At 44.5% G+C, this 20,248-nt stretch overlaps 1 protein-coding gene across 1 annotated transcript in view; it reads right to left on the minus strand.

Moving 5' to 3' along the window:
• Positions 1 to 20,248, minus strand: part of LY86 (lymphocyte antigen 86) — a 59,725-nt gene that overhangs the window by 8,895 nt on the left and 30,582 nt on the right. Inside the window, exon 3 of the mRNA XM_002746248.7 lies at positions 18,597 to 18,725. Coding sequence (XP_002746294.3) covers positions 18,597 to 18,725 — 129 coding nt within the window. The remainder of the gene's footprint in view (positions 1 to 18,596; positions 18,726 to 20,248) is intronic.

The following is a 20,248-nucleotide window of genomic DNA, read 5'->3' on the forward strand; positions in this document are numbered from 1 at the left end:
TTCATCAATGAATGAATGGCATCACTCCACTGTCTGCTTCCATCTCTACCTGCCCTTCTCCTTTTTCTGACCTCCTACCTCCCTCTTATAAGGACCTCTGTGATTACACTGGGCCCCCCTGGGCTACACCAGATAATCTCCCCGTCTCAAAGTCCTTAATTTATTCACATCTGCAGAGTTACCTTATATGTTGCCATATAAGGTAACATATTCACAGTTCCTGGGGAATGTGAGTTGGACTTTTGGGGAGCCATTACTAAGCTGCACCACCCCCAACTGGAAAACCAGCATGCCTTGTCTGACCTCATGTGAAAAGACCCAAAACTGTGTATAATATGGGGAAAACTCAAACTCCATAGGTTTTTAATTAAAATGCTTTCATAGAAGTCAAACAACTCTGTCCATGAAGAGAAAAAGTCCAACTTTACAGATAATGCACTTGCTCACACATGTGAGGCAAGAGAATAGTCCTTTCTGTTAGGAGATTGTATCATTGCTCCCAAGCGCTTGCCTTATTGGGCCATTACTGTCACCTTTCCCCATAAAACCACCACCTGCATGCCCTCTAACCAGAGGAGAAATGATTTGGCTAGAAGTCAGTGACGGCCCATGTGCTGTGCCCGTTCTTGGCAGAGAAAGATGGTAAGATGGCAAGGAGTCCTTCATCGTGTTTGTCATAAAGAGAAAACCAGCTTCTATCAGAAATTAAAAGGGTAGGGAGAGGCCAGCTGTGGTGGCTCACACCTGTAATCCCAGTACTTTGGGAGGCCGAGGGGGACAGATCGCTTGAGCTCAGGAATTCCACACCAACCTGAGCAACATGGAGAAATCCTGTCTCTGAACTTAAAAAAAAAAAAGGTAGGAGTGAGCAGGGATAGCCGGGTGCAGTGGCTATGCCTGTAATCCCAGCTGCTACAGAGGATGAGGCAAGGAGGATCCCTTGAATCTGGGAGTTTGAGACCAGCCTGAGTGACATAGGAAGACCCCTGGCTCTACAAAAAGTTTAAAAATTAGCTGGGCATGATCGTGTACATCAGTAGTCCCCAGTACTTGGGAGGCTGAGGCAGGAGGATCACTTGAGCCCAGGAGTTTAAGGCTGCGGTGGGCTACCAACATGCCATTGCACTCCAGCCTGGGCAACAGAGTGAGCCTTCTCTAAAAAAAAGAAAAAGGGAGGGTAGAGATAATGAGCACATCTCTGAATCACTGTAGAGGCCTAAGGAGAGGATCATGAGTGAAGAAACCCAGAAAAAATTCTAATTTCTTAAACAATTCATTACAAGTACACAGTGAATGTTTTCAAGTTGTAAATAACATTAAATTTCTTTAGGTAGTGAAAGGCCATAAAATAAAATCTCACAAGCCTCATTGAATGGACAGGGAAAGATACCAAAGTAGAGTTAGCTGGAAGCAAAACTAAGCTAACTCATGTATAGAAAAAGCCATCCAAACTCAAATTATAGTTACGAGTTCTAAAATACAGTCGTGACTCCAAAAATACCGCAGGAACTATTCCCAGACCACGCTGACCCTTTGCACAGCCGACAGGGTGAGACCAAATGCTGAGCATCCCCAAGAAACATTTAGAAATAAAGTTGAGCAATTTCTAACTACGGAGCAACCAAAATAATCCTCCAATGAAAGGGTCATTTGACTTGCCAAAGAGTCCCGAAGTTTTCAAATCTGCTTTATGCGAGTTAACTTGATTTATTGTAGGTTATTCCACACTTGTGCACTATTCAGGGACAGTAACTCTCCATCCAACTGAATGAAGAAAACAAAGACAGAAGTTGACTGTGCCCGGCCCCTCCCTCCTCCAGTCCCTCTTTTGTAAAACTCACAGGCTTTCTAGGATGCCCTGTCCCTCCCCTCAGAGCACAGCTGTGGTCTTCACCTCCTGTCCCTGTCACTCAGCTCCTATCTTCTCCCAGAGTGTGAGATTCAGAGAATCCAAAGAGATAATCCAGGGCATGAAAATTCTCCTTCCTGGTCTTTGGAATAAAAGTCAGGGTACAGGCTCCAGGGTGTTCGGGTACCATTTCATTACACGAAACAGGCGCAAATATATCTGCAACAAGGCTCACCTATGGCCTTGGTATAATACATTAGAAGGAGGGGCACCAGGAAGTGAGGAAATGTTCCTAGTTTGGGGTACCCCCAAGTAAAGCCGGGATCAAGGTAGTACACTAGGCCATGATGCCAGGAAGCAAGGGTGATGGGGAAAGCTTGCTTCTGGAGGCTTCTGCTTTCTAGAGGAATGCTTGCTTTCCAGAGGCTGTAAGAGATGCACCAGGGAACTGATTATCAGCACAGGGAGCTAGAGCCACATCCCTCTGTGACCCCTGGGGAACTGCAGTGGGTGCCTCAGAATTGTCCTTCTGAAGGTCAGGAGGCTTCAGGAGTTCACATCCCTGCGCTTCCCAGTGGCCCTGCTCTGAAGCAGGAAAGTGTGCAGAGGGGCAGCCCCCTGACATGGAGTAACATCGGAGGCCCTGCTGATGCCCACTCCAGCAGCCAGGTTTCACCAGGGGCTGAGAGGATGTGGCACAGACCACTCAAAGCATTTGCTGGTGGGACCCCGCCCAGTCCTGGGATGCTGGTCCTGACCCAGTGGGGCACAAGCTGGATTTCTGCTCCCATTCAACCCTGAGCCAGGCACACTCTGTGCAACTGTATGGTGAGGACTCACAGAACTCCCTCTGAAATGGAGCAGCGGAGCCTGCAACACTGAGTCCCAGGAGGACCCCTCCAGGAGAGACGCAAAGAACTCAGAGGTTCGGAGGATAACAGTTGAATGGCCCGGGACTAGAAGAGCTGCCAAAGTAAGAGACACTGAAAAATAATACTAAAAAATTACAATTAGGCCTAGCTTAGCCTGCAGCTTACCTACCCACAGTGCCTGGCATCCATGGAAACCTTGAAGAAACCTCCAGTCTATAGGGCCCACTGGAATCTAGCTACAGTGACATTTGCCCTGAAGGCCGTGGACACTCTTATCAGTCTCTACCCCAGGCAAGTTTGTTATTACCTTAAATGAGAGCCCTCACCTACCAGCTCCAAGTCTTAAGGGAACAGAAAGCACTATATCCTGGAGGGTCAGAGACTAAAGAAAGCAAAGCTACAGAGCAGAGGGGATGGGATGAGGAGCAGTGCCTGGGCCTTCCCCATCTTCCAGATTTGGGTCTCTTGGGAAATACCCAGAGGCAGGAAAAGGAATAAAGACTGTATACAGAGCTCATTAGAATAAAGCCATGCACTCCCTCCCTCCTCCTCCTGACATGACACTCTTGGTGGGTATGGAACACACTCCCATCTTCCTTTCCATCCTCTAGCCCCTGACCTTGGTCCTCCATGCACCAGATGCCATCACAAACTCTGAGCTCCCTCCCACGTTGCTCTTGGTCTCATCTGGAGGGCAGATGAGGGCTACATCCTCCCAGGTCGACACTGCCTCCCTGCCTGCCAATATCCTTTCCAGATACTGATTTCATCTCCTTTCGATATATATATCTAGAAGTGGGATTGCTGGATCATATGGAAGTTCTATTCTTAATTTTTTGAGGAATCTCCACACTGTTTTCCACAGTGGCTGTACTAATTTACATTCCCACTGACAGTGGGAATTTCTCACAGGATTATTCACAGTAGCCAAGATGTGAAAACAACAGTGACAGATGAATGGGTAAAGAAAATGTGGTCTATACACCCAGTGGAATATGATTCAGCCTTTAAAAAGAAAGAAATCCTGCCATTTGCAGCAAAGTGGATAAACCTAAAGAACGTTATGCTCAATGAAACAAGGCAGGCAAACATGGCATGATCTCACTTAGATGTGGAATCCAAAAATAAAAGTCAAAATCATAGTAACAGAGTAGATGGGTGGTTGGCAGGGCCAAGGGGTATGGGAAAGGAGGAGGTGGTGGTCAAAGGGTGCAAACTTGCAGTTAGAAGATGAGCCGGGCATGGTGGCTCACGCCTGTAATCCCAGCACTTTGGGAGGCTGAGGTGAGTGAATCGCCTGAGCTCAGGAGTTAGAGGCCAGCCTGGACATGGCGAAATCTCATCTCTACAAAAAATGAGGCAGATGTGGTGGCATGCACCTGTAGTCCCAGTTACTCAGGAGGCTGAGGTGGGAAGAGTGCTTGAATCTGGAAGGCGGAGGTTGCAATGAACCAAGATTGCACCACCTGGGTGACAGAGCCAGCCTCTGTTTAAAAAAAAAACAAAACAGTAAAAGACACAGGCCCTCATATCAAGTTGATGTCACCCAAAACCCTTGGGACCTTTCATTTCCACTATTTAAAAACTAATATTGTTTTCAAAAAGACACCCAATGACAATCACCCAAAGATCTGGGTCCAAAAAAAAGCTGATACTCAGAAATGACTTCAAATGTTCAGAACCGCGGAGGTGAATTGGTGAATTTCTTTAATCCGCTGCACATTAAAAACTGATAAAGATTGCACATGAAAGGAAGGGAAGAAATGGTGTAAATATACTGGGGCTCTTTTTATAGACCTGGAGTGTGAGAATGTTAATTAAAGGAATCTCAGAATTGGAGAGGATCTGAGAAAGGATGGAGTGAAAATGTAATTTTAGGTGTTATTTTATCAGGTTAAAAAAAAAAAGACAGTTTCATGAGTTACTTGCAGTTATCTCAAGAACTTCACAAGCCCCCAAGAAAGCCCCAATTGAAGCTGTAAACTGTACGAGACCAATTTCATAAAAATCCTCTCAGTCCAGCAAAGGACCCCTTAACGGTGAAGAACACAAATGAGCAAACCTGGGAGCATTAAATAAGCGGGTGTCATTGGAGTGTTGCTCCTCAAAGAGTCGTACTCATCCATTTTTTAAAACAAAAGTTAGAAAAAAAAAGGCACAGACAGAACTTAACAGTTCTAAGTTCTGTCTTAGAATGAATACAAGAAGCTCCAAAACCTAGCCTCATTGCATATTTCAGTATCCACGAAGTGAATGTCCATTCTGTTACTCTTTTTCACATCTGGGTGAACTATAATACAGTTAATAACTAATTGCTACCCTTCTTAGGGACTGCATTCTGCTCAGCAGCTTTACATACAAGTTCTCCAGTTCTCTTAATGCCCTATGGGGAGGCATTGCTATTTCTGTTTTGCAAGTGCAAAAGCTGAGTTGCAGGATGGTTGGGCAAATTGTTCAACATCACTTAGCTAGTGAGGAGGAGAACTGGGTCTCGAACCCAAGTCTGTCTGCTTCCAAGGTCAAGTCATTTGCACTGTGCCACCATACAGCAATTTGTAGAATCAAAGAGTAGGTATAAAACACGCCCAAGGGAACCCAGCCAGACCAGACAGGGATGGCACGCCAGTCCTTGTTCTTGGACTCTGCTCCTGAGCCAGACCGTGTCCAAATCCTGACAGCTAGCAGGAGTGCTCTTGGATTGTTCATGCCTGTAGTAGCAACAGCCTGGAGTTTCAAGCTGAAGACACCCAATCCAGCCAACAAAAGCAAAGGTAATTTCTTGAAAGGACATTTAGGAGTCACAGAATTGGCAAGAAGGCTGGAATACCAGACAGAAAGTGGGCAGTTCTAGAGACTGGTGAGTTGCAATGAATCCCTCTCTTGTCAGAACAGATTAGGAAGGGGTATCTTTGTCTCTCTGCTCTGATTGTCTTGGCTTGGTTCAGAGAGTATCTACTAAGAAAAAGGGATACCTTCCGAAAAAGAAATCATGTTCCAGTAGCTGAACCACTGCCGTGTATATCTGTTAGGGGCACCATTAGCATAAGTTGCAATGCAAGGGGTGCATCCTCAGGCTGGGCAAAGTACCAGCATGACAAATGAATGCCAGGAGGCTGTTGCTCTGAACCCACTGCACATACTAGTTACACTGCCAACCTGTACTGCTCAGACAGGTTAAGTTACTTGCCGAATGAATAGGAAGAAAAGCTCAGATTCAAGCCCAGATAGTCTGACCCCTATATGTGTGCTTTTAACCACGATACTTAGAATATGCAGGTTTCAGTGCTGGGGAATCACAGGGGAGGCAGTAATCACTGAGGGACTGGGCAAGGCATCATCCTTCTTGCTGATCTCAATACTGACATGGATAGTCCACTAAGTACCATGATGCCTCAGTTCTTTCTCTCCCTTATCTCCAACAATCATTTCCATCTTTACACCTCAACCACCATCTCTCATGTCAGCCCTGTATACTTCACAGCCTACAGAAATGCACCACTTCTGAAATCTAAATGTCAAGCCTTCTGCCGTGTGGCTTCCTCATATCCTGCCAGCTCAACAATTCTAGCACCCTGACTGCAATAATAGAAATACCATTCAACTCACTCCCCCACTGTTACTATCAACAACTCCCTCCTGCCTTCACTTTCTTTCTTACCCTCCTTAGATTCTATGGTCTATTATTATAATCTTTTCCTTACCTCTAACCCAACAGCCTTGACTTTCTCTCCGTTTCATTCTTGTCCAGTGAAACTCCAACCCAACCATCGACCTTCACTAGCATTGAAGCTACTGAATGTCTCTAAGAAAATATAAATCTGGGATGGCTGGAATATCTTTAAATTTATGGGCACAAGCCTAAAAAAAAGCACTCAACACTGTCTAGAAATCTTACTATATTTCTCAAGTAAATTTCTTCTCCACTGTCCATGAATATTGTATACCTCTTTTTGCTACTCAACACAACACAGGCCCTTACCATCCACTGCCCCCTACCTGTCTGTGACCTTCACTGGGAAAACCAAAGTAATCAGACAGGAGCTCCACTATTGGTGAAGTAGATGATTATGGGAGCAAAGAGAAGAAATTGACTTGATCCTCAGAAACCTGGACAGAAACCATTACTCTGGGAAAGAGTAATGTAACTGGCAAGCTAAACAGACATCACAGAGAACTGCATTTCTCAGACTGGGGTGGGTGGGGGGTGGGGAGCTCTGGGCTCATGCACATCAGGGCTCTTGGGATGTTTAGTTTGTTAAAATGCAAATACCAGTGGCTCTGGGATCTGATTGGGAGGTACGGGGGAGCAGTGAGTTGGCTTTCTTAATTACCTTCCTAAACGATTATTACATCAAAGTGTATGAATTACTGAGTTGGATTTATGCAATTCCATAATAGTCAAGGATTTCTAAAGAAGCTTGTCTTAAAAAATCAAAATTATTTCTGGTCCTAGGTCATCTTTAGTCTTAGTATACTGGGCTCAAGGAACATAAAAATATTGACTGCTGTCAAAGTACAGCTGCAGCACAGCTGCCTCATTTACAAATGTGCTTGAATTTGAGGATGGGGAGAAAGCACCCAGGGCTCTAGAATTCCTTAGAAACCAATATGCGGCCGGGCGCAGTGGCTCACGCTTGTAATCCCAGCACTTTGGGAGGCCGAGGCGGGTGGATCACAAGGTCAAGACATCGAGACCATCCTGGCCAATATGGTGAAACCCCATCTCTACTAAAAAATACAAAAATTAGCTGGGCGTGGTGGCACGTGCCTGTAGTCCCAGCTACTCAGGAGGCTGAGGCAGGAGAATTGCTTGAACCTAGGAGGCAGAGACTGTAGTGAGCTGAGATTGCGCCACTGCACTCCAGGCTGGCGCCTGGTGACAGAGCAAGACTCTGTCTCAAAAAAAAAAAAAAAAAAAGAAAGAAAAAAAGAAAACAACAACAACAACAAAAAACCCCCAATATGCTTCCTTTCATTTTGTTTAGCAAGAAAAACTGCTCTTTTGCTTAGTAATTGCTCGTACGCTCTGTAGGGTGGCTACTGCTTTTAGTTCTGTTTTTTTTGCAGTTCAAGGGTACAAGTTCTGCTAATGCAATAAGTAAACCACTGTTTTTGGTGATTCTCCATGAGTTTGCTGCTGCAGCAGCAGCTGCCTGGTAATCACAAGCAGGAAACATACCACTGAAAATCTGGAGACAAGGAATAATCTCATGAAAAGAAGAAAGGGATGAAAAGAAGATGATGGTGTTTGAAATTTCCAGTTCTGTGAGAGATATAAATGGTGCTCTCTCCCCACAGGGACAAGAGGGCCAGGGAAACTTCACCTTATTCAACCATCAGAAAATATGCAGGCTTTGACCAAAGGCATCTTCCTGCCACCTTGACCAAAGGGAAAAGGTCTTACACTTCTAAGCCTTAATGACTCCACTGCCTCTTCGTGTGCCTTGTTAAGATGCAGACTTCCACTCTGGGATGCATGATGACTCAAGGGGCTCAGAGTCCTTGCTTGAGAATTCTGTCATCAGCTGCACAAAGTAGCTGTGATGGATCACTTATTGGATGCTTGCTGTGTGCAGAACACCAGTCTATGGGCTTTATCTGTATCATCCCATTTTATCCTTATGACTATCCCATGAGGTCACTTGTATTTTCTTTATTGTACAGATGAAGAAACTGAGGGTCAGAGAGGTTAAGTAACTTGTCAGAGGTCACATAAATGGTAAGTGGCAGTAAAAGTTCAGCTATGTAGGTCTGTCTTCAAAATCTTGTGCTTAACCATGTGGTTCCTCATCAACCTCACTGAGGACTTGTAAGAAATGCAAATTCTCAGACTCCTCGCCTGATGTATGGAACTGGACACCCTGGGGGTGGGTCCAGCAATTGCGGTTGAGCTTATGCTCCAGGTGATGCTGATACCTGCTCAAAGCTGAGACCCACCGGACTGGGCTAAGGTCCCTACTCTCCAGAGGCAGCACTGCACTCTGATGAGTCGGGATAGGAAATGCTTCCAGAGTAATACTGGTTTTGGTAGCATGCTGCCTGCAGCTACAAAATGACAGTGGGGATAATAATGGCAGAAGAAACAGTGCAGTTTTCCAGGTCACAGAAAGCCAGCACTCCCACCATGGGTCTATAGATGCATCCATGAGAAGAGGAACCAAGACACATGAGTTCCTATCTCAGCCACTTTGTCACTGGGGCTCTTGGCAGCAGTCGAAGGACAGGACCAGAAGCTAGGATTGGAGGACGTTGGGAATAAAGTGCGGGTATGGAAAGCCTGCAGCTTGTGAAGGAGCAGGAAGTCTAAAATGGCCCAGAAATCAAAGGTGAGCAACCAAATATAACACAGGCGATACCCAAGAAAAGACATACAGTAGCCAGTAGTCCCCCTTATCTGCAGTTTCAATTACCGGTGGTCAGTTGTGGCCTGAAAATATTACAATATTTGAGAGAGCAAGAAAGAGAGAAAGAGAAAAAGGAACAATACTCACATATTTTTTATTATAGTAAATTGTTGTAATTGTTCTATTTTCTTAGTTGTCATTGTTAATTGCTAACTTTGGCTAATTTATAAATTGAATGTTATCATAGGCATATGTATGTATGGGGAAAATAGTAAATACAAGATCTGGTACTATTCATGGCTTTAGGCATGCACGGGGTGGGTTTGGGAACATGTCCCTATCAGATAAGTGGGGACTACTGTATTTTAAAATTTAGGCTTCTGTTAAGCTGCATATTCCCCTTCTCTTATAGCCTAAATCAATGCCTGAATTCCTGGGGCTTGCATTTGTTAATGTACGTGTAGTGAACACGAAGCGACTGAATCATTGAGCCCATGGTAGTGGGGCCACGGCTGGGGGCATACTTTAGAGAGGTTGTCAGGTCGTCTGCATAGATTAATTTCTTCAAGGCAGCACCTGCTGGGAAGGTGGTTCAGCCCTGTCTTCTACTCCAGCTGTGCAGGGGGTAAGGCATTTTGCAGAAAGCATTTGTGGATTTTTTCCAAATCTAGGCAGTAAACAGGTTGCATTCCAAGCACTTCTCCCAAATTCCCTTCATTTCCTAGATCTGTGGAAAGGAGCACATTGAAACAGAAATAGAGGAGGCCATAGCAATCTAACTGATGGAATCTGATTGTTGATCTAGATATTATTGTGAAGACAGAGTTTTGAATTGGTGCAGACAGTGAGATTGAGAAGGCGCTGCAATGAATGATGCTGGGAGGATCAGCAGGTCCAACTGTTCAGCATGAACTAGGACCAGAAGAGAAACATCTAGTTAAGGAAAGTAGTGAAAAGAAAGGGAGGACGGGTAACCATGAGCACCCACTGCGGTTAGACTTTTGACTTACTTGTATATGTAAAACCAGTGAGTATTATGATAGAATCCCTTAGCTGCTGTCAGAAAAGTATCTGCCTTCCAGGCAATATTATGCCAGACTTTAAATACAGTTCTCAGGGGATCTACTCCATTGTATATTGAAATTCATCTAATTATGATGTATTTCTCACTTTGGTCAAACAGTGTAGGAAAGTTCAGACTTACACAAACAATAAACCAGGGACCAGTTATTTTCTCGATGAGAGGATTCTTCAGATTGCAAAAGGTGTCATCATAATATTTCTTTTTATCACAAGCTTTAAAAATTAATGCATTTAAAATCAAGTTTAAAACTAATGATTTTCTCTAGCTTGCATATTGCACACAGGGAGGTATGTTTATCTGTTGAATGTGTTTCCTAATGGATTTTGCTCATACTGAGAAGTGGCTCACGCAGGCATGGATTCACCATGAATCGGGAGTTCTTGTGGGCACCATTGTCTTCTGCAGCTCTCTGGGATCCTGACATGAATATGGTATCATCAAGTCCTCTCAGCTTTTCATTGTGTTGGACCACGTCAATCACAGCTTTCAAGGTCTCAAAGATTCCTTAACCTACAGATCCTCTCATTTATAACCATGCATACCCAGTGTATACACACAGGCACACACACACAATTGATGTGTTTAACTCCCCTAAAACTTTATTTTAATTTCAGTTGATTTTGGCAGTAGGTTGTGTACAATTGATATCTGCAAGTCAGTCTATGAATCAATGTACAAATTATTTTGGAAAGCGTATTACTCACTTGGTGCTATGGAACCAAGGCCACTTTGCCTGGGTTGACCTGCCCTGGTCAGAACTCACAGAGGTTTGGCCAGAACCAGGTTTGACAGTTGATGTGTCTATTATTATCAAGTGTGAAACTCGTGTGTTCCTTGGACACACTGGGGCCTGTCGGAGGGTGGGGGATGGGAGAAGGGAGAGCACCAGGAAAAATACTAATAGATATTGTGTTTAATACCTAGGTGATATCATGGGATGGCATCACAGACCATCACGGCATGATCTGTGCAGTTATTCATTATGGCACATGTTTACCTATGTAACAAACCTGCACATCCTGCACATGTACCCCTGAACTTAAAATAGAAATTGGAAATTAAAAAAAAAACAATTTTGAAAAAGAAAGAAAATCATGTGTTCATTCTATTTACTTTATGGCTTTAATCTGAGTCTTTACCCAAATCTCCAGGTTCACTTCCAGTTGAGAATCTCACGTCTCCATGGTCCTACACAATATATTTTTGACGGCCCAAACATGAGCCACCTTTAGGTAACTTCTCCCCAGTTTTTATTGGGGTGGAGCTTGCGGAGCAAGCATGAAGTCTTGCTCCTGCTTCCCAGGGTGACACTTGAGTTTCAGGCTCCACAGTGCATCTTACAACCAAATTTTGGCTCTATTTAACATTTCAGTCTCATCTCCCTGACGTGGGATATTCTAGGAAACCGCTTGAAGAAAATGAACCTCACTGAGAGTGGACATCAAGATGCACTGAATGCTTGATAAATCAGAGACTGAAAGAAACTAGAGTGAACTTGACTCTATTCCAAGCTAGACAGGGCTGTGAGTGTCTCATGTGTGGTGTCGGTGAGTGCTGACAAACGCAGACTTTGGGAAAAGTCCCTATGTCAGACAATTGTGGGCTAGGGTGACAGGCCATACTTAGATAGATGTCAGGTTCCCTTGAAGGGAGCAGACATTTCTAAGATTATGCATTCTGGGTGGAAGTCAAGCCAGTGGCAGAAAATAAAAATTTTAGAGGCTGACCTTAGATCAAAGGAAGAAAACAAAAGAGAACAGAACAACATAGCCACGAAAGACTTGTTCAGTTACTGGCCAGGAAACTGTGATCCTGAGCAGGTTGGCAGTGTGAAATGTCATGGACTAGCTGTTTCTCTGGCTCCTGGGTGAATCAGTGAGTCAGTTTGGGTTTGAAGCCTCACCTCTAGCCTGTTTCTATGACAGATCCACCAGTTTAGAAATCAGCCCTGCAGTTTTCATAAACTGCTCCTACCCTCTGCCTCAAGGTCCCTCAGGTAGGGGAGGAAGCCCAGAGGGACTCAGTGCTGTGTTTCCTAACTCATCAGATACGTCACATATCTTAGTCTCCACAGTTGCCCAATAATGAATCATGGCCACTCTCATTTGATAGATGCAGTAACTGAGACACAGAGAAATTAAATGGCCCTCCAGACTGTCCATGACTGCTGTGGGGAGGGAAGGAGACCTCCAGGTCCACTCTCTGGCTTTTTCATAAGGTGCTCTTCCTCCTGCCAGCTGCTGCTCTGACCAGGCTTTCTGTTAAGTCCCCTTTGCCCCAAATCTGATTTGTCAGCACTGTTCTTTTTTTTTTGAGACGGAGTTTCGCTCTTGTTACCCAGGCTGGAGTGCAATGGCAGGATCTCGGCTCACCGTAACCTCCGCCCCCTGGGTTCAGGCAATTCTCCTGCCTCAGCCTCCTGAGTAGCTGGGATTACAGGCACTCGCCACTGTGCCCAGCTGATTTTTTGTAATTTTTAGTAGAGACGGGGTTTCACCATGTTGACCAGGATGGTCTCGATCTGTTGACCTTGTGATCCACCCGCCTCGGCCTCCCAAAGTGCTGGGATTACAGGCTTGAGCCACCGCGCCCGGCCAGCACTGTTCTTATAAAGCAGAGTGAGAGCACAGGTGTGGCATTATCCTCGGTGTCTTGGATCTGAATTTACGCTGCAGCTCAGGTCAAGTCCACTTAGTGACAGCGTCAGCATACCTGTGCTCAGTAACTCTGGTGAAGAGCCCTGGATTCTGACTTACCTTCTAATCGTGATTCACAACAGTTATCCCACCATAGAACCGCCTAGAGCAGGATTGAGCAGTCAAAAGAAGAATACTATTTCACCATATGTAAGCAGTAAATGAAATTTAAATTTCAGTATCCGTAAATAAATTAAACAAAGCAGAATCAATTATAAAATACATGCAGCAGATATAGACACACCTCACTTTATGTAATCTGGGCACATAGCCATGTTTATTCGTTCTCTTATTGTCTATGGTGACTTTCGCTCTGCAAGGGCAGAGTTGAGCAATTGCCGCAGAGACCATATGGTCTGTGAAGCCTAAAATGTTTACTATCCTGCCTTTTCCAGAAAAAAGTTTGCCAACACGTGTCCCAAAGGGCTTGTTAAAATCCAGATCACTAAACCCCAACCCCAGAGTTTCTGATTCAGTAAGACTGGGTAGGGACCAAAAAACTTGCCATTTCTAATAATTTCCTAGATGATGCTGCTGTTGCTGGTCTGAGGGCCACACTTTGAGAACCACTGCCTTATAATAATGGCTGGTTATGTCCAAAGATGATCTTTGGATTCCTATATTTTTTTTTATGCCCTTAAATCTTTTTCCGTCTTAGTGGAGAGCGGAAATAAATTTACTTCTTCTCTAGCAAAGCTTTCTTTATGTTTAGGGAAGATACACAGCAGAGGGGTTTGGAGCTGGACGGAAACCCAGTTCCACCGCCTGCCGGCTTTGTGACCTTGGGTAAGTTACTTAACTTCTCTGAGACTCAGTTTCCTCATCTGTTAAAATGAGGCTGTATATAGGAAAAAACAATTTTTTTCCTCCTATATTCTCAACACAGAGTGTTTCTGGTCACCACATGGCTTGATTCTCACTCCTGGAGATTCTGGTTTCATTGGTCTAGGGCATGGCCTGGATGTTGGGACCCTCAAAATTATAAAGGGAGTTGATAATGCAGCACTATCCAATAAAAATATAAAGAGAGTCACACATATAATCTTATGTTTTCTAGTAGCCACGTTTTAAAAGGTGAAAATAATTTTAATATAATATTCATATCTTATTGATAAATAATGAAAGTAATATATTAATGATAAATTCTACTTGACTCGGTAGATTCCAAATATTAACCTTTCAACAACCAGTGGAACAACGATAGAGACAGTTTACATTCTTTTTCTCAGACTAAAGCTTTGAAACAGAGTCTGTTCTTTACCCTTACAGCACATCTCAATTTAGGCTGGCTACATTTCAGGGGCTCAGCAGTGACCTGTGGCTTGTGGTCACTGCTTGGGAAAGCACAGGAGTAGTTAATGTGCAACCAAGATGGAGACCCACTGGGGTAAGGGCACGCTTGGTGTTTGCAGACCAGACCAAAGCTCCCTAACCACACGGGGTTCTATTGGCATCATTGTTCTTGAGGATTGAGGGAGTTGGCTGCAGCTTCCCTCCTTCAGGCTAGGAATTAGGTGTGGTCATTAAGGACACTTAGTGAAGCTCCATTTAGTCTTAGAATTGGATGTCTAGCTTACGGAACCTGCTTGAAAGCATGGAGATCAGCTAAAGCAACGAAATCTAAATGACTCGATGCTGTCAGAGGAGACAGAAGGACTAAGGCAGCATTAACAGAGCAGAAAGCAAAACAGTGGCTGATTGTGTCTCCTTCTCAGGGAGCCCACAGCCTGAGTAAACGGGGCTGTGGGTATCCCAGGCAAGAGGATGGCTGTTAGATGATCCCTTGATATTCTTTGCAACTCTTTGATTCAGAACTTTCTATTCAACTCCAAATATCATTGAATAGTACACAGGCTGTAATTCTCTTTGAAAACCCTTAGATTTATTCCTAGGGGAACAGAATTTATTCTCTCTATTCTTTCCTACAGTGATAAACTAACATTTAAAAGAGTAACCTTGCAAATTTATCATAAAAGCAAGTGAGTTTTCAAAAAAGATGAAAATAAAGATCTGCAGAGATAAGCAGTCTCAGCCTCTCAGAGTTCTGTTTGGCGTATACACTTACACGCATTTTATACAACAGGATTCAATAGTGACTATGCTGTTATAGCATGCTTCTTTGTCACGTAATATTCTTACAAGTATATTTTCATGTAATTTAGTAACCTACGGCATCATTTGAAAATCACAGGATATTGTACCTTTGTTTGGCTGAATAATGACCTACTTAGTCCATGTCCGACCATTGGTCATATGCGCTATTTCCCCCAAATCGTCAATCACAGCTTAAGTAATGATACTGAAGGAGCATCAGTTGGTCTTTGAATCCAATGTGACGCTTGCCTTAAAGTGAGCTGAGGACAACGCAGAGGGAAAAGGAGGCAGCATTCCCATCTCACTAAGCCTGACCCATTTTGTAGTTTTATCTGGCTTAGAGAAAAGCCGGTGAGATGCAGTTTGTAGAAGAATACATAGTAAGGCCATGGCAATGACGCCAAACAGCTCAACTGCGAGTGACACCATAATGTGCCACCCATGGTGGACATTCAGTTTTCTCACTGCTCTGCTAAGAAGGACCTGCAAGCCCCAGAGAGACTCCTTTTTATGTGTAACGTGTCGACAGCAGCTTGAGCTTGGATTTGGATTCACTTTAGTTCTCCCAAGTGCCGTTCTCCCCGCTCTGGTCTCAGTATTAATCACTTCTTTGGAATAGAATCACTCCTGCAGGAGGTTTTTGGGTGGGTTAAAAAGTTTAATAATCCAAGAAGCCTCTGAATTTAAGATTTTAGTTTTTCTGGCTTATGTGATTCATGTAATTATTTGTTCATGCAGCATTTGTGTATCATTTTTCTGATCGTTTGACACTATATGAAGTTTCCTGGCAATTTCCCCGATGCCAGCTTCTCAGCTTGCCTATGCAGTCATCACTCCTATTGAAATAAAGCAAATAAATGGCTGCAGAGCTGCCCAGCATTCATATAAGTAAAACGTCAGCCTTCTGAGCTGTTAAACTGAACTGAACACCTCAAACTGATTTAGGGAACCATCTCTCTTCTGTCTTCTCAATCCTATTAAAACCATACACAGGAAAACATAGCAAGGTTTTCTTACACTTGGAGGACCAGGAAAATGTACTCTGCGCTAAGGTTTGATGCATGTTGTGTCTTTATGCCACGTGTAAGCAGCCTGAAGTGTCGTTTTTAAGGTGAGCTCTGTTCACCTTATACTTGTGTTCAATCCATCATATGTTCACATGCAAATGCAATAAAACAAGTATCTATTGTATCTTTACTTTGTGCCAGCTCTCTTTGTCATGTCTGTAGAGACAGATAGGAGCAAGAAACATGCCCTTCTTCAAGCAGTTTGAAGTTTAATTGGGAGGGACACACACGCTAACCATAAAATTTGATTCCAGCTGAGGTAAGGGCTGCAGCAGAAGCAGGAACACGATACTCCCAGAGTACCCAGAGGGAGTGCTTTATCTGCTGGGGCTGGAGGAAGCTAGAGACACAGAGAGAGCTACTTGAGCTAGATCTGGATAAAAAGCAACTGGCAAGTGGGCCATACATGCTAAGGGGACCACCCAAACGATGTTGCATATGTTAAAATGCAGGTTCTGAAGAGAAAGTGGCAAACAAGTCCTTAAGGCAACTGCCTAAGGTATGTATGGCTGGCACATGGAGCAAGATGTGGCTGAAGACGAGAGGAAAGGAGAGAGGGAAGGAGAGGGAGAAGGGAGGGAGGGAGAGAAGAGAGGGAGGGAAAGAGGGAAGGAGGAAGGGAAAACAGGGAAGGAGGGAGAGAGGAAGGGGAGGGAGGGAGAGAGAGGGAGAGAGGGAGGAAGGGAGGGAGGAAGGGAAGGGAGGGAGAGAGAGAGGAAGGGAAGGAGGGAGGAAGGGAAGGGAGAGAGGGAGGGAGGGAGGAAGGGGCGGGAGGGAGGGGAGGAGGGAGAAAGGACTGACTGTGGGTGAGGAGTCAGGGTCCGCCCAGCTGAGGGCAGGTGGAAAAGGTTAAATAGGGATGGACTAATGATGAGTTCAGCATTCTGAGAAATGCATGAACATACTTGATTAATCAGAAATCTCTCCAGTAAGTTGAAAGAGGAATATGGATTTATCATTTTAAGGTGGGTGAGCTAATAATAAAAAAGATCCCAATATGAAACAAAGTCAGATCATTGGGCAGAAAGATTTCTTAAATGATAATTTTAAATAAACCCCTGTCCAAAAGCAAGACACCTTCATTTATTGTATTGTTCGTTCTTTTATTCATTCATTCATTAAAGCTGAGATTGGAGTCAGCCTGCCTGGGTTCAAGCTGTGGATCTCTCAGGCTCTGTGACTTGGTGTAAGTTCCTAAACTCTGTGCTTCAGTTTCCACATTTATAAAGTTGGAATATTAATACCCTATTAACTTGTAAGGTTGGGGTGGGAAGTAAATGACTTACTGGATCTAAAGCTCCTTTAACAGGGCCTGGTGAAAGTGCTCAGTCATGTTAGCCATTTTGTTCTGTGTGTGTCTGTATTCGTGCTCTGTGTGTGTCAGCCACATTGGAAATACTGGGGGTAAAAAGACAAAGGTGATATGACCCTACCTTCAAGCAGCTCGTGTCCAATGTGGAGCATATGTGGGAGTAAACCAGGATAGTTCAGCGTGGCAAATGCTAGAATAGTGGTGTGCCACATGCTTGGGAGGATGGCAAGGGTGGTGAGGGAGCCAGGCTGAGTCTGTCCTATGCAGATCCCAGCAGAGTTCCCCCGGCTTCCATCTGGTCAACCCTCCCTGAAGTTCCTTATTTTCTTTCTGTCTGCATGCCTCAGTGTAGGAAGGAGATTCTGATTTCTTCTGGATCTTTCATTTAAAAGGAGTAATTGCACCATTTCACAAGGAACTCGACTGTTCAAAATTCTAGCTCTCTTGAATGGGGAGTTCAATAAAGGAGTATTTCTGAGCTGTGGGGTGAGGGGTGTGTTGGGGGTATGCTCTGCCTTAGCCAGTGGGAGTAGGAAGGAGACCCTGGGAGGGGAGAGCAGCTAGGGGAGAACCACTCTTGGGGAAGGATAGTCAGAGAATAGAGCCAGGTTTTAACTACACCACGGAAGGGTCTCAGAGCCTTGGTGGAGCCTCGGGAAGACAAGGAGGAAAGGAGAAATAGGGACAGGTGGGCAAAGATTACCTGCTCTTTCTTTGAGGCTGTATGGTGGGGGTAAAGAGTTGGTGCACTGGAGAAAAGGTAGCTAATATAATGGAGTTTCTGCCTCTGTACTTCGAGTGTAACTACCTAATGCCTCTGTTAGTCAATGACCCACGTGGGAAAGGCAGTGATGTAAGTTTAATTTTTTCTCTTTTTGAAGTCCGTTACTATATTAAGGACACCCTCCCACTATGGAAGTTGTGGAGGGAAAACCTGGAAGCACTCTGAACCTCAGTGAGTTTTTGGAAGTTCTTGGCTCTTTTTGCTGCCAGCCCTTTTTATAAGATGTTGCTATTCACAGTAGCAATGTTCTGTTTTCAAGCATCTCATGTGTGTCATTTCATTTTGATGTTCACAACAGCCCTGTAAGGTAGGCCTTACTGAATGGGCCTATGGAATGTTATTTTTCTGTAACACATGCTGGTAAGTGAGGATAAGCTCGTGCAAAGGTGAGGGGCAGAGCCCGGGCTCTGATCCGGGCGTCCCGGCCTCGGATGCAAGTTTGTGTTGATTTCTCTGCAGGCCCCTGCCAGCAGTGAGCAAGACAGATGACTTACCTCCTTTCCTTCTTCCACAGAAGGAAAACTTGGGCAGAGCCTCCTCACAGATGGGATAGGAGAAATTCAAAACAGATGAGCCTTTAGCCATAAGAGCTAGATCAAGAAATAGCTCTTTGATGTCCTCTCCTGGAGGAAAGAGAAGAACAGCTTTACTCTTACTGTGTGTTTCACTGCGTGTCAAAGGCATTCACAGTGTACAGCAGTATGAGCTAAAGAACCTTCTGTTTCCATTGCTCTGCTCTCTGTGGGGAACAGTTTTCTTTCCTTGGTAAAACAACACTTAGTCAGTGCTACAGGGGATTACCACGGGACCCTGGGTATGAAAGGCGGCCGTTTCTCAAAATACCTGCTTGGAGCAAGGTAGCTAATCAGCTGAGCTCCCCACCGTGATGCTATGGCCTTTTAAAGTTATGTCTGCAGGCCTGGCTTCTGGAGCTTCCCAGCTGCATAGTATCATTTGTTCCCCATGGTGGCGATGGGGTGTGGTCACGCCTGCATACACCTGCTGCTGTCGCCCAGGAGGTACTGCAGTGCAGGTACACAGGAAGGGGCAGCGGGTCCCACTGGCATGGCTTCCAATTCTGTCTTTTTCTCCATTCCTCCCTTTTATGTTCCACCCACTCTTCCATGTCTCTTTTCTCTCTTTTTCTCTCCCTGTAACATTTCTCGAGCTGCTGCTAGAGCCCAGATACTCTGTGAGATTCTAGAAATACAAAGATGCGTGAGAGTTCTTGATTTCTGTGAACGTTCCCTCCATTTCCCTCAAATGATTCCACATGCTAAGTTTTTAAAACCTCTCTACTTTGATTTTGATATAACTGTTTTGGAAAAGGAGATAGTCTAGTAGCTATAGCAAATATATTGACTAACCGTAATTGCACGATCACATGGAAATTAAACAGTCAGAAAGTACTCTGATTGATTGGGGTTGGGGAGAAAATATTACCTCCCCTCCTTGCCTTTGTCCAGGTTGAAGAACTTGTATGAACTATTTGGGGTGCCAAATAACACCAATGACAAACCATACTGCTGGTAGAGATTTATTTGTTGCTAACTAAGCAAAAGTTAGGAGAGGCTGAGTAGACATTGACACTTAATCTCAAAATATTTTCCTTTTTTGCTGGGCGTACTGATTTCAGGGGCTTATATCATCCAAATGAGTGTCTGGTCTTTTTTTTTTTTTTTGAGATGGAGTTTGGCTCTTGTTACCCAGGCTAGAGTGCAATGGCGTGATCTCGGCTCACCGCAACCTCCGCCTCCTGGGTTCAGGCAATTCTCCTGCCTCAGCCTCCTGAGTAGCTGGGATTACAGGCACGCGCCACCGTGCCCAGCTAATTTTTTGTATTTTTAATAGAGACGGGATTTCATCATGTTGACCAGGATGGTCTTGATCTCTCGACCTCGTGATCCACCTGCCTCGGCCTCCCAAAGTGCTGGGAGCCACCGCGCCCAGCCCCGTCTGAAGTCTTTTAAACACAAAAGTACAGCATTAAATGAGAGTTCAACCCTACCTGGATTTTACCTAGAGAGAGATTTGAAAATGAAGATGTAAATAGAGTTAATTCCAGAGAGTGGTGAAGGAACAGTAGTTTAGCCAGTCATTATAGTTAACAAGTCATTGGGTGTGTGGAGTCGGAAGAGGCTGTGAA

The sequence above is a fragment of the Callithrix jacchus genome, chromosome 4 (assembly GCF_049354715.1).
Source record: "Callithrix jacchus isolate 240 chromosome 4, calJac240_pri, whole genome shotgun sequence".
Classification (NCBI taxonomy): Eukaryota; Metazoa; Chordata; class Mammalia; order Primates; family Cebidae; genus Callithrix; species Callithrix jacchus.